The 16,859-nt window shown below is 49.3% G+C and overlaps 1 protein-coding gene across 1 annotated transcript in view; it reads right to left on the bottom strand.

Moving 5' to 3' along the window:
- Window positions 1–3,732: 3,732 nt before the first annotated feature.
- The window catches only part of GSDME (gasdermin E), a 78,020-nt gene continuing 64,893 nt past the window's right edge, over window positions 3,733–16,859 (bottom strand). The window contains exons 10-11 of the mRNA XM_075558284.1: window positions 14,089–14,162; window positions 3,733–8,856 (exon numbers count right to left, since the gene is read on the bottom strand). Of these exons, the coding sequence (XP_075414399.1) occupies window positions 8,623–8,856; window positions 14,089–14,162 (308 nt within the window). The 3' untranslated portion in view covers window positions 3,733–8,622. The remainder of the gene's footprint in view (window positions 8,857–14,088; window positions 14,163–16,859) is intronic.

The following is a 16,859-nucleotide window of genomic DNA, read 5'->3' as shown; positions in this document are numbered from 1 at the left end:
ATAATCTAGTGTATCGGGACTTTGTTTTTATTTTGACCAGCTCTGTACAATCGCTGAGCATAGCTTTCTAAGATAGAAGGTCTGTGAGAAGCCCAGTATGAGTATAGCAATAGACGTCAAAACCACAAATCCTAGGATCTAGTGCACTTATGTATGCTAGCCTCTTATATTTTCTTTAAAACCAGCAAATTGGCTAAGTAAATTTAGACACCCCAAATTAGCAGTAAAACAGTGTAACACTGGTGAATGGATTATGGGTAAGTGCTGACCACTTCAGGGAACCTGGTGGGTAGTGAGTTAAGCATTGGGCAGTTAACAAAAAGCTTGGCGATTCAAACGTACCAGCCCCCCTCAGGCGGGGGAGGGGAGTATGCTATTTGTTCCCTTGAGCACTGTGACAGTCTCTGAAGACCGAAAGAGCGGTTCCACTCTGCCCTGTAGGGCCCCTGTGAGTTGGACTTGACTCCGGCAGTTTTGGTTTGGTTTTAGGTTCTAACTGCTTTAACATATTCCGATGAAAATAAATGACAAGAGCCCTGGCAGGTAAGCGTTGGACTGTTAGCTGTAAGGTTGGTGGTTCAAACCCACCACCATTCTGCAGGAGAATGGTGAAGCTAAAAAAAAGAAAACGTGATGTTTACTTAGAAAATTATAAAAATGGTACTGCTTTAATGTTTACCAGTAAACTTCATGATCCAATCATTTGGGCTTGATTTTTCAGGTGGATAGCTATGGAGTTAAGTACGATGAATTTGAATCTGCAGACACTGAAGATAACATTTTGGAAAAGTAAAAGTTAAAATAATAGTTTACTTGTTTTGACTTCTGAGACAACACCCCATTTTCCAGAAATCTCAAGCAAGAGAGTCAATAATTTTGTAGTGATGAATCTTTATGCTAAATATGGAAAAGGCAATCCTTAAGTTTTATGTACGTAGAAAATGAGCCATTTTAAATGTTTTGATTAATCATTATATTATACAGCTATATGTAGAATATGTAGAATTCTCCCAAGATACGTGTTTAATAAACTAAATATATTCACCCATATAATTCTAACTAGTGTCCTAAAATTTGTAGTTATACAATTTCCTAGACAGTCTGAAACTATTGTTTCAAAAGGCTCTGGATCTTTCTTGAGGATGCTAATCTCATTTCTGAACAATATGTGAGGAATTAGACACAAACATATTCATATTATGACTTAACTTTCTTAGGGAAAAGGGACAGAGTCTTGAAATAAGGCCTTCTGGGAAATAACTTATTTGAACCCATGAATTTATAATATGGTTCAGGCTTAGAAAGTATGACGCCTTCCCTCCTCTCTTTCCGAAGAACTTTGAGAAGTCACGTAAAAAAGTAATGTATTTGGAATTCTTGAAAGAAAGTATTTTAAATAATGAAATAACTATGTACTACAAGTGGAGATTAGTCACAGAACTCTCAACAATATACTTGACAAATCATCAAAGTCAATTGAAGATAACATTCTATAGTTTTTAAGTTTTGTTCTACTCTGCAAGTTTTACTCCTTGCTTTAAAATTCCCCATAATTCATAGTTTCACCTGTGTGTCTGGAATGACCTTGGGGGCTGTACGATCAAAAATGAGCCTGTGGTACAGTACACGGAAAGCGTGGTGAGCATCGCCTTCCTGAGGTAAGACACTGAAAAGGGTGCTTTCTGACCCCGGGCTTTACGCAGCCATACTTCCTTATAGCGACTAAAGCAGTCTCTTCTAAGGTTTCTTGGGATGAGAGCAGATACGTGTGCTTCAGCTTGCTGAGACCTTAGGTCTGACTGCGTGGCCTTTCATCACTTTTGTTATCTGTGGTCACCATGAGTAGGAGTCGACGCACTGACAACCTCCACCTCCCTGTATCCTGCCCTTGTCTGCTTAGCTGAGGTTGCTGACCGATTACTTGAATGTGGGCCTCTTCTCGAGGCCACAGCGTAGGAGGCACCATCCGGGAACACCCTCAGTTCCCTAACGGCTCCGAGGCGTAGTTCCAGCCCTGAAGAGGCTTCCCTCAGGAGGCTCCTGTTAGTTTTGCATTTCTAGGTCCAATCCTTGCCACTAGATCAACCCGCACATCAAAGTAAGCAATCCGATCTGTTAGGTCTACATCGGGAGGAAACTGCTGGCTGCGCCCTCAAGCTGCCCTTCCCTTTTCTTAAGCCTGACACCTTTCACTGCAGCCCCATGACTGGACCCTGGTGGTAAGTTTTAAAAGCAGCTGGGTGTTGTGTTTATTGGGGAGAAGCAGTCCCGACTAAACTGGTGGACCCCAAAGCCCAGAGCTGGGTCTCCAACAAGCGTCCCTGTCATAATGCAGAAGCCCGGGATGAATACGGCTTACCTCCAAGGGCAGTTGTTCAGAGGCGACAATACCCTTAAACTTTTTCCTTATCCCGATAACTTTTACTGTTTTCTAACCTTTAGAGCAGTGGTTCTCCACCTTCCTCATGCCGCGACCCTTTAACACAGTTCCTCATGTGGTGGTGACCCCCCCCCCTAACCATAAAATTATTTTCATTACTACTTCATCAGTCGTTTTACTACTGTTATGAATTCGGGCGACCCCTGTGAAAGAGTTGTTCGAACCCAAAAGGGGTCGCGACCCACAGATTGAGAACCACTGCTCCAGCCCGACCAGAATGTCCACCTCTATGGTTGCCATGAATGCCACTTCTCAATTGGTAGATGAAGTGGCTGTATGTAAAACCACTGACTGAGTACCACAGAGTTGTAGCTCTTCCGTGTACTTTTTTGGTTTTGCTACCAGAGTAGAAGCCAAAGGTCTTATGTTCAAAGTTGGAACTAGGAAAATAGAGGTCCTCCCCCCGTTTCCCCCTCCCTGTAACTGATGGCAAACCGGGGGTGGTGTTTTCGTAGTGCTACTGTAGCATACCACAAGTGAGGGACCAAACACAGTTCTCTTTCGCGCTGTAGGAAGCAAAAGGTCCATATCTGGAGAGCCAGCTCTAGAGGAAAGTGCTCTGTATGTCATCTCTGAGGGAGGGAGCGTCCCAGTCTCTGGAAATCTGTTCCAAGCCTCTTTCTGAGCTTCCGGCCACATGGCCGGCTCTCTCCTCTCTGCTGCTTTGTGTTCTCGCCTGATCTCCTTTTTCACCTCAGATTGACTCCAGAAATAGCTTACCCTAACACGATCTCATCCACATAAAACTTCCCAAAGGGAATGATAACCGCAGATGTAGGAGGTGGGATTTATAACACTTTTAATGTTGGGCACACGATTCACAGCAGGTAGCAGCATGGAGGAGATGCCATCCTTCAGGTGTGTTGAGTTGCTCCAGAGTCGTTTCCGGCTCACAATGGCCCCAGGATGATTTTAAGGGACAGATTTCCAGGCCTGTCTTTTTTTTTTTTTTTTTTAGCACATCTGTACATTCTTTGCCCTAATCATTTTCTTTTTTTTTTCTTTTTTTACATTTTATTAGGGGCTCATACAACTCTTATCACAATCCACACATATACATACATCAATTGTATAAAGCACATTCGTACATTCTTTGCCCTAATCACTCTCAAAGCATTTGCTCTCCACTTAAGCCCTCTGCATCAGGTCCTCTTTTTTTCCCCTCTCCCCCCCCCCCCCGCTCCCCGCTCCCCCCTCCCTCATGAGCCCTTGATAATCCACAGATTGTTATTTTGTCATATTTTGCCCTATCCGGAGTCTCCCTTCCCCCCCTTCTCTGCCGTCCATCTAGCCAGGCCTGTTTTATGAGCGCCCCACCCCCCACCCACCCACCAGCTCCAGCCTTTGTTTGGGATTGCTCAGAAACATTGACAATGGGTTTTCCTTGAAGCTGGCAGGGTGCCCCGCAGGCTTGGAGGAAGCGACCTGACCTTCCAGGGAGGGAGGTGGGGGGAGCAGAGCATCCCCTATAAATTCACCGCTGTCCAACCAGAAGTCACCAGCTAAAATGTCTGCTTTCCGTCATTTTCTCAAAGGGGCAGTAACATAAGTGGTGTTGCTCTGAAAACAAAAGTTTATTCTGATAAACTTGGGCCAAATGAGGAACCGGATTTGAGGGCATCGCTTAGCCACATCTGTGCTTAAAATCCGAGATGAAGACTTGTGGCCGCTGGGCCTTTTAGAAGGCCCCGGTGCCCACGTTTCCACAGCCACGTGGCTTTGAACAAGAGGTACCATGGATTCTCTTGTCGAGCGAGCACAAGGGTTCGGCAATCAGTGGAGTTTTCTACACATCCTTGAGCACATTTGATGTTTAATATGAAAACCTTTAGGATTTTTTATACTTCTCACGTGCACCCGGCACCTTTTTGATATGTCCTTCCACAAACACAAATGCATGCCCTTCATCCTTGCATCTCTGGAGTACTTGTAGAACACCTGATTAGTTTTTGTTGTTTTTCTCATAATGGAGAGCAAAATACTTGTTAGCAATCTAAGCGTCAAGCCTGCGTAAGGTACTAAACTCGGTTTCGAGGGAGGGACATTTTAGATGAATTGTTAGTACTACCCAAGTTCTTGTATTTGTGGCTCCTTCGTCACTGCTGTCCTTGTGTGATGAGCTTTTCTGGCAGTGCAATTAAGTATTTTTTAGAAACTGCTTCCCATCCTTTTCACATCCTTCCATGTCATTCCCTACCCTCCCACCTCCTGCAAATAGATATCTAGAGAGAAGTTTTAATCTGTGAGATAAAATATATCCTGGTAAAATATTTTTGTATATAGCAAGAAATAAATATTTAATATTGGAAAAATGTAGTATTTCATTTACAAGGAGAACTGGGGCGGGCGGGTTGTTTCAAGGTAACCAAGTACAGAGGAGGTCAGCTTAGCTCTGCACGTCATTTAAATGTCACAGTCTGTGTAAACCCCTGTAATGTTTGAGAGTTTTCCCAGCAAAATAGACATTCTCCATCCACTTGGCTCTCCCCTTCAGTGAAGAAACCCCAACAGCAGCAAGAAGAGCTTTCTGAGAAGAAGGGCAGATTGGAATATAGAATGCTGGCAAGAAGAAAGGGCCTGTTTCCAAAGCATGGGACATGGGACCATTCCAGCCACCCAGCAAAGACAGAGAGCTCATGGGGAGCCTGTACACTCAGCTCCCCCAAGCTACTATCCAGAACTTCATACCTCAAGCTTGAGTCGTGTGTATCTTCACAAAATTTGATTTATATTATTGATCCTTCTCTATTAAAATGCTTGTCTTGATTTTCTATCGTCTAAAGCATTTCCCTGGGTGCCTGAGGGAAATCCCCACTCTTCAGTCGCCAGACTTCAGGCCTGCTGTTGTGACTAAAGCTCCCCTTTCTGTGCTGGGGCGGAGGGCGGGGAGGGGGGGTGTGTGATGGGGGTTCTCGGCTCCTAGAGGCTGTCCATGGTCCTGAGCCTTTGGTGCCCTTGTGTTGACAGTGTTTGGGGGGACAAGAGACCCCCCAATTGCCCATTTAAGGAGACTGTATTATGTCTTGAAAGGGACTGAGACAAAACAAGGACACATCATCCGGATGAGGGAAGCCATTAGCACGAAGTCAAGATGGTGTCCCAGGGTTTACAGAAAGGAAGGCAATTAAATGAGGCGTGAAACAAAGGGAACTGTCACAAATCCATGATTGTGGCCTTAGATTAATACATCAAAGCTCCAGATGGGACTACAGAAGCAGGAACAGGACCACGATTGGGACACACATATTTGGATAGAAGATAGATCCAGAGCCTTCTGACCTAGGCAACCAGGGCATGGCAGGGCATGACTCATGACTAGGCAGAGGAGCCTGGGGGGCAGAGTGGCTGAGAGTTGGACTGCTAACTGCAAAGATTGAAACACCAGCCACTCATAAAGAGTTGACAATCTACTCCCATAAAGAGTTGACAATCTCGGAAACCCACTGGACCAGTTTTACCCTATCCTATTGGGTCTTTTGAGGTTTTGACTGACCTGTCATCAAGGATGCCACCATACAAGCACTTCCCTGGGCTAGCTGGAGAAAGATGGAGGTCATTCACTTCCCAACACACTTTGCCTGAGGCCAGGATGACCCACCTCCTTGATTACTGATCAGAAGCAATTCCATAGAGGTTTACGCAATCTGGGGACCCTACAAATGGTTCGTGGGTTTGCACTGTCATCCATAGCCTTCTGCCAAAGGGGCGCTCACCATTTAAGCTCCAATGTCTCAGCTCCCTGACTCCTCACCATATCTCACTGACTTCTAATAACCTTCATTTCAGAGAAAATCTCCACATTTCCAGGCCCATAACCTTGAAAACATCTGCACAGTCTCTGCCATGTAAGGGGGCATGTCCAGAGATTCGACACTGGGGCCACATGCTGTAATGCCCCTGGTCTTCCTTGCCTTCCACTTGCAGGTGAGGAGTGCTTGGCTTTGTGGACAGAACACCAAGGTGAGTGTCCTGTGTGGTGTGAAGGATCATGACATTGGTTTGGGGTTTCTTTTTAAGGATGTATCTTAAATACTGTCTAGTTTGAAGAAACCTTCCAGAGTCCCGGCCTCACCCCACGACAAGTGTGCCCAGCATCTCATGGGTACCACATTCCTGCAGGCATCTGCTAGGCAGCCTGGCAGCCGCCCAGACGGGGAACAGAGCAACGCCCCTCTATTCAACAGGTGGTCTTTAAAGCACCGATCTTCGTCCTTAACTGGTGTTGGGCAGTTGTAGAGACAGCCAGAGCCCTGAGTTATTTCGGCCTTTTTGAAACCCCAAACCTCCAGCACTTGCTGGGTGACATCTTTCCTTTCTTTCTGAAATCTGTGTTTGGGATTTAGGTTTTTAGGAATGTGTATGTGTTTTAAGTGTAGAGAACAATGCCATACACAATTCAAAGAGGAAGCAGTGAGTAAAACATCCCCGCTCTGACCTTTACCTTCCTCTCAAAACCTATTTCCCCCAAACAGCCACTGTCTGGCTTCTACGAACTCCTACGTCAAAAAGTGTGCATCTCAACTCGTTTTCCACACGAGGCTTGTATTACATATTCTACTTGCACTTCCGCCTTTCTCCTTCATTTCAGAACACTAGGCAAATCAAAGGCAGCTATAGTGCCGTCCTCCTTCCGCAACCATTTTCACATTTACACAACACTCCCAGGCATCTCACACACACAACTTTATGTCCTTGCCCAAGATTGTCTTTTTTGTGCTGAATGTGTGTGTACATATATACATGTGTATATACATATATACAAGTATGCTTGATACAATTGATGTATGGAATGTTCTAAGAGCTGTAAGAGCCCTCAATAAAATGATTTTCAAAAGAGAGTTACAGGGTCTCGAAAACTCCCAAGGGGCTGTTCGGCCCTGCCCCCTCTGAGAGAGTGAGAGCCGGTGGAAGTGGGGGCACCCGGGGACCTGGGAGAGCACCCAGACCATTTGTCATAGTAGGAAGTCAAGGTAGCATGAGAAATAAATATACACCCACAACACAGGTCAAAGTTTGCTCTGATAGGCTATGCAGTATTGTGTAAATTAAGTTCTCAGAATGCACAGGCAAGCCTTCTATGGTTCTGAACAGAGTGAGTATGCTCACCAAAGAGTCACGGGGAACCCCAAGCACCGCCATGCCATGGATCCCAAGGCACTGAGTAGAACTGCCCCAGGGGGCTGCACGGCGAGAATCTTTACAGCAGGGGGAGACCAGTGCTTAACCACTGAGCCCCAGGGCTCTTCTCAGAATTCCGAGGTGCGATAAAATGAATATGGCGAGCACCCCAAGTAGAGGGGTCTTGTGAACAGATTCTCCTTTTTGGTGTACTTTTCTTTAGTGGAGATTCTGTTCTCTTTCCAGTGAATATCTGTGGCATTTACAGCTCATTTGTCAATCACATGAGAAATACATTCAAAATAGCGCTTGTGTGACGAGAAATTGTCTTCCCAGAGCATTCGGAATTTAAAATGAATTATTGGATCCAAGTGTCAATCTCCTATTTTTGTACAACAGAAAGTGGAAATTTAAGAAAGTGATTTTCTAATTCTTCAGGGGGTGGGGAAAGGCCCAAATGTACCGAGAGGCACAAAAGTTCAAGAACAAAAATTCCATTGTCTTTCCTTAAACTTTTTGAAGTCTCCCTCCACCCAACCCCGCCCTGCCCCTTGTGGGTTAGCTTAGAATGCCCAACCTTTCTGATTCCAGATGATGGCCTGGTCTTTAGAAGTTTCTGGGGAATGCACATGATTAGCACATTTGATGAGCGAACAGAAAGGTGGGAGGTTTGAGGCCCCCCCCCCCATCCACCAGAGACCCCGCAGAAGAAAAACCTGATGACCTACGTCTGAAGACCGACAACCTTGCGCAGCGCTGCACCCACGTTCATGCCATCGCTGAATTCCAAGGGACTTGACTCGTTTGCTCTTCAGGTGCTGGAATTTACTTTAGACCCTGGGCCATCAGCCCTGGCGGACCTCGATGGAAAGAAACTGTGCAGCGTACGTGCCTGGTCACAGAGGTGAGGTCATGAGAGGGCACCACTTCTACCCTACCGCATCACAGCTTCCCCCGTACCTGCAATTAATGGGGAACAGACTGAAATCTCAAAGTCGCAACGTCGTGGCGGCTGAAAGACACCCAGCCTCAGCCGGGTGCAGTTGTGCTAACGCGTCCCGATGTTACTCATGTCCGCTGCCCTGGGCGCAGAGTCCGTTCAGGGAGATGCACAGCAGCAGCGGGAAGAAGTGTGGGTCCTGCAGGATGCTAACGCTGACAGACGCCTGCACTCTCTCCAGACGGATGCCGGCCGAGGCGAACAATCGCTGGGCAATCCCAAACCTTTCCACATCTCTGAGCGGTGCCAGGGCGGGGTCATCAAGATCAGACGACCCATTGGCAGACAGAGCACGAAGCTGAAAGCACACGTGTAAACAAGCACATGGTGAAAAGTGTCCTACAAGACTCGGGGTTGGGCAGTCAATGCAGTTCTGGGGAATTGGAACAACCAGTGATGTTTTGGGTGTTCTCGGCCCCTCAAATGGGGCAGGAAAAGTCCCTGGGGAGGTAATGGCCTTGCTTGAGGCCAGGGCCAGGACCCGATTGTGTCCCAGTCACCAGCAGTCCTCTCTCTAGCTCTCCACTTCTGGACTTTACCTTTCAATGGGAGTATTAATTCAAGTAGATTACAGAGGTCAGGGGGTGTCTTTCCTGACCGGACGGACGGTCAGTGGGGTTTGCTTGTGGTTTCCATTTTAAGGAACACAATGAAAGTTTCTTACATATCTTCATGAACTTCTCCAAGGGAGAGGCTGCAGTTTACTTAATGATGCTTTCTCTCCCAAGAACGTTTGCCCCTGCTCTTCCACCTGCCTACAATCATCTTCCTCCAGCCTGTCAAAAAGACTTTTCCCCCTTGATGAGCTCACTTAGCAGTTTTAGTGCCACCTCAGAAAGGTCTTTCCCAACCCCGCTTCCATTTAGCTACTCCCCTTCCCCAAAAGCACCAGCTCAGGGAGCCCTGGTGGTACAACGCTGACGTGCTCAGTTGCTAATGGGAAGGCTGTTGATTCTAACCCGCCAATGTCTCTGCAAGAACCAAGACCTGGTGATCTTCTCTGGACAGATGTCAGTCTCGGGAACCCTATCGGGTACTTGGACTCTGTCCTATAGGGTCCCTAAGACTGGGACGCTATTGGCTGGCACACAACCACCACCACCTCTGGATCCCAGACACTGCAACATTACGAGATTGGCTTCATAAATGTATTATCTGGCATTATCCTCTGATCGTCACTGTTCAGTCTGCATCCCCACTGGTCTCGCACTCAGTGGGCTGCATACTGGACGGCTAGCCACAGGGCCAGCATTCCACCAGTAGCTCTTCAGGGGAAGGAGCAGGTGTTCTGCTCCTGTTAAGATGCACCGCCTCGGAAACCCACAGGAGCCAGTTCTACTGTGCTATGGGGTCACTGTGAGCTGGAATAGATTCAAACTCAGAGTACTTCAGAGAGGTCGCTTAGAAGCAGCTCTAATTCCAACAAGGTCACTCTCAAGCCAGACAAGGGCAACTCAAAATGTATCACTACAAAATCATAAAAAGCCTTATTAAAAAATACATTTGAAAATGTGAACCTATTATTTCTCAATGTAGCTTCTGACTAGATCTTAGGTTCCCTACTCCATCCTTTTCAGGGAAAAAAAATTACTCAGCGTTCCCTTTGCATTTCAAAACATTGTACTCTAGCCCATAGTTCAGGAAAGGGTAGAATTTGCTTTTGCGGCCCCCCTGGATTGTTCCAGTGCCCTTCTGGGGGCGGTGTCACCCACTTTGGAAAAGACTAAGCTAGAGTGCTCAACACTTCAAAAGACAGCATTTTTCATCTGTTTAATCCTTCCTCAGGAGGAGCCCTGGTGGCATAGTGGTTACACATTGGGCTTTGATCCAAATGGTTGGCAGTTCAAAACCACCAACAGCTCTGTAAGAGAAAGACTGGGCTTTCTACTCCCATAAACAGTTATACACTGCCATCGAATCAAACCTCACTGCCTTCAAGCCAATTCTGACTCATGGCGATCCGATAGGGCAAAGCCTCATCTTTCTCATGAGGAGCAGCTGGCAGTTTCGAACTATTGACCTTGCTGTTAGTAACCTAATGTGAAAGTTAATATGCAGTCAGTCCAAGTGACTGTAGAGTTGAACCCATTTGAATAGAAAAACACTCATGTGCCTATTATCAAAATCAGCCTGATGAATCTACACCATGGAGTTTTGCCAGATGTGACTCACACTACACAATGCATCAGCTGAGCATCCCACTGGGTCCAGCGCATCGACCACCTCTTGGGCTTTACGGGGTGTTTCATAAGCATGGGGGCCTGTATCCTTCTCTCGACATCTGACAATGCCACCTGCCCACAGGTTGAGAAGAAAATGTTTGGTAGACAGCAGTGTTTCCCAAAGTGGGTGATACCAGTGGGGGTGGGGGGTGGGCAGTGGGCATGATCAAGGGGGGTGAGGGGTGGACTTCCAAAGCAGATACCTGCACTTTACCCCAGATTATTGGCCAGGGGGAGAAGGGATGCTTAGTAAACTTTTTTTCTGAAAAATAAGCTTGGGAACATATGGAATACAAACTCTGGTGGCACAATGGTTAAGTGCTCACCTGGGAACTGGAAGATGGTTTCTCTGAGAGAAACGCCCTGCCATCTGCCTCCATCATGAAGACAGCCCGGAAAGCCCTACAGGACGGCTCCACTCGGTCATGACTGAAATTGACCTGACGGCACCTAACCACCTCCCCGAGGCGTGGCACTCACCTGCTCCAGTCTCTGGGCTGGGCAAAGGTGTTTCTGTGCGTGACACTGTTTTCCAAAAAACCCTACCAGACACCTCCCTCCAGGTGACTGTGGCCGCCAGCCAAGAGACGGCAAGAAAGGAGTTCAATTTGGGGTGCTGTTCTTCGTAAGTCGCTTTAACTGTTTCATTCTGCTGCACGGAGCTCCAAGTCCGAGTGGGAACCAGCTCAGAGGCACCATCCAAACCATAAGAACAAATCCTCCGGGAGGCCAGAGCCTCCTTAGCTAGTGAAGCTACAGAGAGTAGAATGTGGAAACTCTGGAAGGCCTTGGAAGAAAATCCTTCCTCCTGTCGGTTGCCTTCAGCAGCCCCACCAAGCAACAAATACGTCCGAGTCTATTCCGACTCACTGGGACCCTATGGGACAGGGTACACGTGTCCCTGTGGGCTGCTGGGACTGGACCTAAGACAACTCCACTGTTCCCAAGAGTGTATCTTCAGGAGAGCTGGCTGCCTCCTCTCTCTCCCAGAGCAGCTGATGCGCTTCAATCAGTGACCTGCTGGTTAGCAACCTAACTCTCCACCAACTACGCCCCCACCCTCCCCTGCCCCATGACTCCGTTTGCAGGGGGCAGCCCTGGGCAAAGGCAGATAGATACCTTCCACTTAGGAGCTTTGAGTGAGCTCCAGCAGCCACCCTCAGAACTCAAAGGAGAGCAAACCTGGGAGCTACACAAAGATAAAACCACCCACGCCTGTTCGGGAGGGACCAGCCACGGAGAGCAGGGCTCAGACCTCCCGATGCACTGCAGACTGTAAATACTTGGGCGGCAGGAGCGCTCGGCTGATTGCTGCAGGAGGGAGTGGCCTATGGACGCACAGCTGTACTCTTGCTTACAATTAGATTAATGAAATTTCTCGTTCCCCAGATTGAGCTAGTCGCTGCGCTTTATACCTCCGCTGGCAGCAGAGAAGGAGCCTCAAGCTGCAGCGGTCAGCGTACAAGAAAGCAGCATGCCCCCTGGGTCAGTTGTGGAGGATATTTAAACTGCCCTCTGGAATGATGACGCCAGGTGACAGTCTTCCACTGCCCCTAACCACACAGCCCATTGTGCCGGAGGAGGTGCCTAACATTTCAGAATCCTAAGGAGGCCCAATGGAAGCCCTCCGGTGGTGTAGTGGTTACATGATGGGCTGCTAACCACAAGGTCAGCAGTTCAAAATCACCAGCTGCTCCACAGGAGACAGATGGGGCTTTCTGCTTCCATAAAGAGTTCCAGTCTCAGAAACCCACAGAGGTAGTTCTGCCCTGCTCTAGAAGGTCACTGTGAGTCAGAAGGAGTTCTGGGGGTCCTGAGCTGCCAACCACATGATCGGAGGTTCAAACCCACCAGTTGCTCTGTGGAAGAAAGAGGAGGAGCCTGCTCCCATAAAGATTTCATCTCAAAAACCCAAAGGGGCAGTTCTACTCTATCCTGTAAGGTCGCTATGAGTGGGAATCGGCTTGATGGCAGTGAGTGGGTTTCTGTTGGCTTTTGCTCTTATCTAGGTTCAGATGCTAACCTGAAGGTTGGAGGTGAAACTCCACCACTGAAATCCCATGGCTGTCATGCATCTACTCTGACGTTGTCATGAGTCAGAGCAAAGGCAACGGCAGCTGCTTCTTCCCTAGCAGCCTGCCCAGATCTGAGCATAGGCTCTGGGCCAGGGTCCTGGGATGGACCTACCAAGCCAGTGGGGGTGCCTTCATCAGGGGCCTTGAGGTCACTCCGCCCCACCGCTCCAGGTGGAGCAGCACCTGCAGAAGCCACATCAGAGTGATCTCAGGGCAGCTTCCTGGCCAGTCCTTTGATGAATGACCCGATTTACAGTTTAAAAAGGAAAACTTCACCTTGGTTAAGCTCATCTCCACCTGACTCTTGCTCCTGTGGGGACGTTTCCCAAGGGTAGCAAGCTGAGGATATTCTGAAAATGAGAGAGGCTGGCTAGGTCTCCCTGAGCCAGCGCCATCCTCTGGAATACCGCCCTGGGAGGCGCAAGAGGATCAGGCTGGTCTGGGCACAGAACTGCCATAGCGGGTAAGATGGCACCAGCTTTCATCCTGGCCAGGCAGCATCAACAGCAGCCTTGGTCAACATGATCTCCACACGGTGGGAGACGCATGGAATGTGACGGGGTGGGATCCTGGCCTGGCTGGCAGGTCTCCCAAACAAACTCCTCTCTGTGGTTAATCTTAGCACCTGCTTGGCCTCTCCTGAAGGAACCTGGGAAGCACAAGCAGTGCGTGATCAGCCACTAATCTAAAGTTTGGCTGATCAATGCCACCCACCAACCGCGTGGAAGAAAGGCCTGAGGAGCTACTTCCATCATGGCCACAGCCAAGGACAGTCTCGGGAGCACCGGTCTCCTCGGTGCCACGCGAGCTGCAATAAATCAAAGGCAATGGCTGGTTTGATTTCTGCTCTATCCTGAAGGAGGAGGGGCGCGCTTCAGTGCTCAGCTGCTGACCAAAAGATCACCAGTCACAACGTGGGCAGAAGTTGTTACCAGTCTGCTTGCTTCTTTATTGATTCACAGCCTTGGAAATCCTATGGTTGACACATGGTAACCCTACACGCCTGGGAAGAACTGCCCCACCCGCCCCCCGCCCCTGTGAGTCTCTGAGATGGCAAATCTTTTCAACAGCAGAAAGCCCCATCAGTGTGGCTGTCCATCTTGCAGATAACAACCCATCGTGTCCCCTGAGAGAAAGCCTAGTGGCGTTTCATCAGCTAGTCAGTCACCACCACTTCGTTTCCCCTCCCCCTCTCTCCTCCCTCTCCCCCTCCCCCTCAAGGGAGTCCCTTACCAAGTGGCACAGGGTGGGCATGAGCTGCAGCTCACAGCACGCGGCCAGCAGAGCCGCTGAGTTGTCTGGCATCTCTGCGGGAGACAGAAATCATAGTCAGTTTCCAAGCAAAAGCCCACGGGCACAGAGCCAGCCCAGCCCGGCATTCACACTTTGCCCAGCCTGGCAGAGTAGGCGTTCAATACCTTCGGAACCAATGAGTGAACAGTGCTAAACAGGCAGTAAAGGCCTTTTAAAAAAGATGTAGGAGGCGCTGAGTAACCAGCTGGAGGCTCACCGGAGGCTCCTGCTAGGAATTCCGTGTGCCAATCAAGAAATCTGCGGACTGGGGGCACCAGGGAATCCATGGGGGAAAACAGAAAAAAATCTGGGGTTGTGGAGGGGAAAGGCCTACCTGTAACCCTGCCATCTATGAAAGTGTGACCTTGGATAGACCTCCTTGAGCCTCAGTGCCCTCATCTGATTTCCTGCAGGTTTGTCTTTATCTCGGGGTGCTGTGTACATTGGAAAGGCACCAATGACTTGGGGAGAAAACACGGAGGGGCCTGACCAGGGTGGCACAGCAGAACTGAGCCATGATTGTCCGGGGCCCCTGGCCCACCAGGAGCCCAGTGGGAAGTAAGTGCACAGGACATCAGTGGTAGAGGGAGGCAGGAGGCAAAGGGCCGTGTGGCAGCTGCACCGGGTCCTGCCAGGCTCTGCCCCAGGGAGAAGAAATGCAGGTGGGGATTATCACAACAAACTCCAACTCCTCCCAGGGAGCAAGAGCTGCCTTCCTCAAAGCTCCCCCAGCAGCCCCTTGGGGCATCAGCAAGTCACCCTTTGAGCTTCAAAAGGCCAAACAGAACAAGAGTTAGCTGCTGAGTCATCTGGCCCAGGGAAGCTTCTGAGCCCCACCTTCTGCCATCATTAGCAGCCCTATTTAGAAAAGGCTGCGGCCGCCTGAGGCCAGCGGAGGCTGTGACCCAACAGGGTTCAAGGAACCCATGGTGGCTTGCTCCCGAGAGAAAGCGAAGACCCGCCAGGAGGGCTGGCCTGAGGACGACTTCCACAGAGAACCCCCAGAGCTGTATTCAAATGTCACCCTCTCCTCCACTGTTTTTCTCTTTAAAAAAAAAATCAAAAAACAAGATCTCAGGCCCTTAACCGACACCAGGCATGTGGAGATGGAAGTCCACGTAGCCCGATAGACAAAGTCACTTGGGACATAACCTCCCCGACTCAGCTGCTAATAAAAATGACTCCTTCAATAATAGGTTCTTATGAGAAGTGAGTACCCAGATGGGCAGCTACGCAAAGGCCAGAGGTGGGAGGGAGCGTTAGAACTGGTTGTGATGTGCAACTCATTTTAAAAGCCACTTAACCATGGAAGCATGACAGGTGACGATTCTATCCCGAAATCTAAAAAAAAAAGGAGGAAAGCTGAACGTGACCTGTGGGGACCATGGGTGAAGGAGGGAGAGTTTTTGCTCAAGGGGCGAAGTTCCTTTTCATGGTGGTGGGACCACAGGGAGAGGGATCGCAATGACGGTTGCCCACCCGAAGAGTAGACTCAAGAGCCCGAATCACGCAGGTAGAAGTGTTGAACTGGAGAAAGCACTGCTGGATGTGTTTTTGCCACAATTGAAAAAAAAAAATAATCACACAACTAACGAGTCCAAGGAGGAAGAAAATGTTCTAAAAAGGTGGCGATGACTGTATAACCCTTCTTGACATGACTGAGCTACCGAATTGTATGATACGGGGATGAAATGCCAATGAAACTGTTCAAGAGAAGCTTTCTTACAAGACGGCGGATCTGGCTGGCAGGCTTCCTGAACTCGGAGTCTGACTGTTACACTGAGAGCCTGAGCAGGTCTCTCGTGGAGTTCCACGGGACTCTGTCGGATGGCATGTCCCAGCCAACCAGAAAGCGCTTATCTGTCAGCGCTCCTTCATCAGGGGATAAAACTGGGAGAGTTATTCTCTCGGATGAATCCTTTAGAGATGGAAGGTTCTGGACCTCAGCCTGTGGCCGAGCGGAGGGGCCGGGGAGGAATCCTGAATGTATCAGGGGCCTGTACTCCGATCATCGTGAAGGGAAGCCATGGGGATGACGTGGCTGGCTCGCCACCTCGGACTGGGGCTGAGAAGGAACTGAAAGTCCGGCTTCCTCATAAAAGGTGGCCTCTCCTCGGGCCGCAGATGCCTGCACCTGGGCTTTAGAGAAGCAGCCAGGTGGAGGGTCTGAGCGGAGGGCCGTGAGGCTACTGTCAGTCCACCGCTCCAGGCAACAGGCCCTTGCGGGGCCACTTCCTGGGGAAGTTGGGGAGCCGGCTGGACCCACAGCTCTGCCTTAGGAGAGTCTCAGGACCTTCCCAGGCCTGGACAGTGACCACTGGACTGCACGGGCACAGGGAAGGTCAGTGTGCAGACCAGCACGCGAGGAGCAGGGTGCCGAGAAGTGGGGCAGATCCGTGCCCAGGGAATGCGGCTCGCAAGGAATCACAGGCTGTAAGCATTTTAGAACGTGCTGTCCTGTGTTGGTGAGGGGTGTGCCTACAAGAGCCCTCCCAAGACCCCTCCCAGAGGCGAGGAAGGACCCTCGGGGCAAGCAGAGGAGGCTAGGTGGGCACGAAGGCTCAGGCCTGTGGATCTTCAAGGCCATCACGTGGACACCCGCAGCCTCCCGCTTGGTATCTTCGCTGTGCTGATGAAAGGATGGAGCAATATGTCCCACATGTCCCGCAATTGTGTCATTTCTGTGTTCCTCAAAGCACACACACTATGCA

This window comes from Tenrec ecaudatus, chromosome 9 (genome assembly GCF_050624435.1).
Source record: "Tenrec ecaudatus isolate mTenEca1 chromosome 9, mTenEca1.hap1, whole genome shotgun sequence".
Classification (NCBI taxonomy): domain Eukaryota; kingdom Metazoa; phylum Chordata; class Mammalia; order Afrosoricida; family Tenrecidae; genus Tenrec; species Tenrec ecaudatus.
Note: the sequence above shows the minus strand (reverse complement) of the source record. Positions and strands in the feature narration are given on the sequence as shown.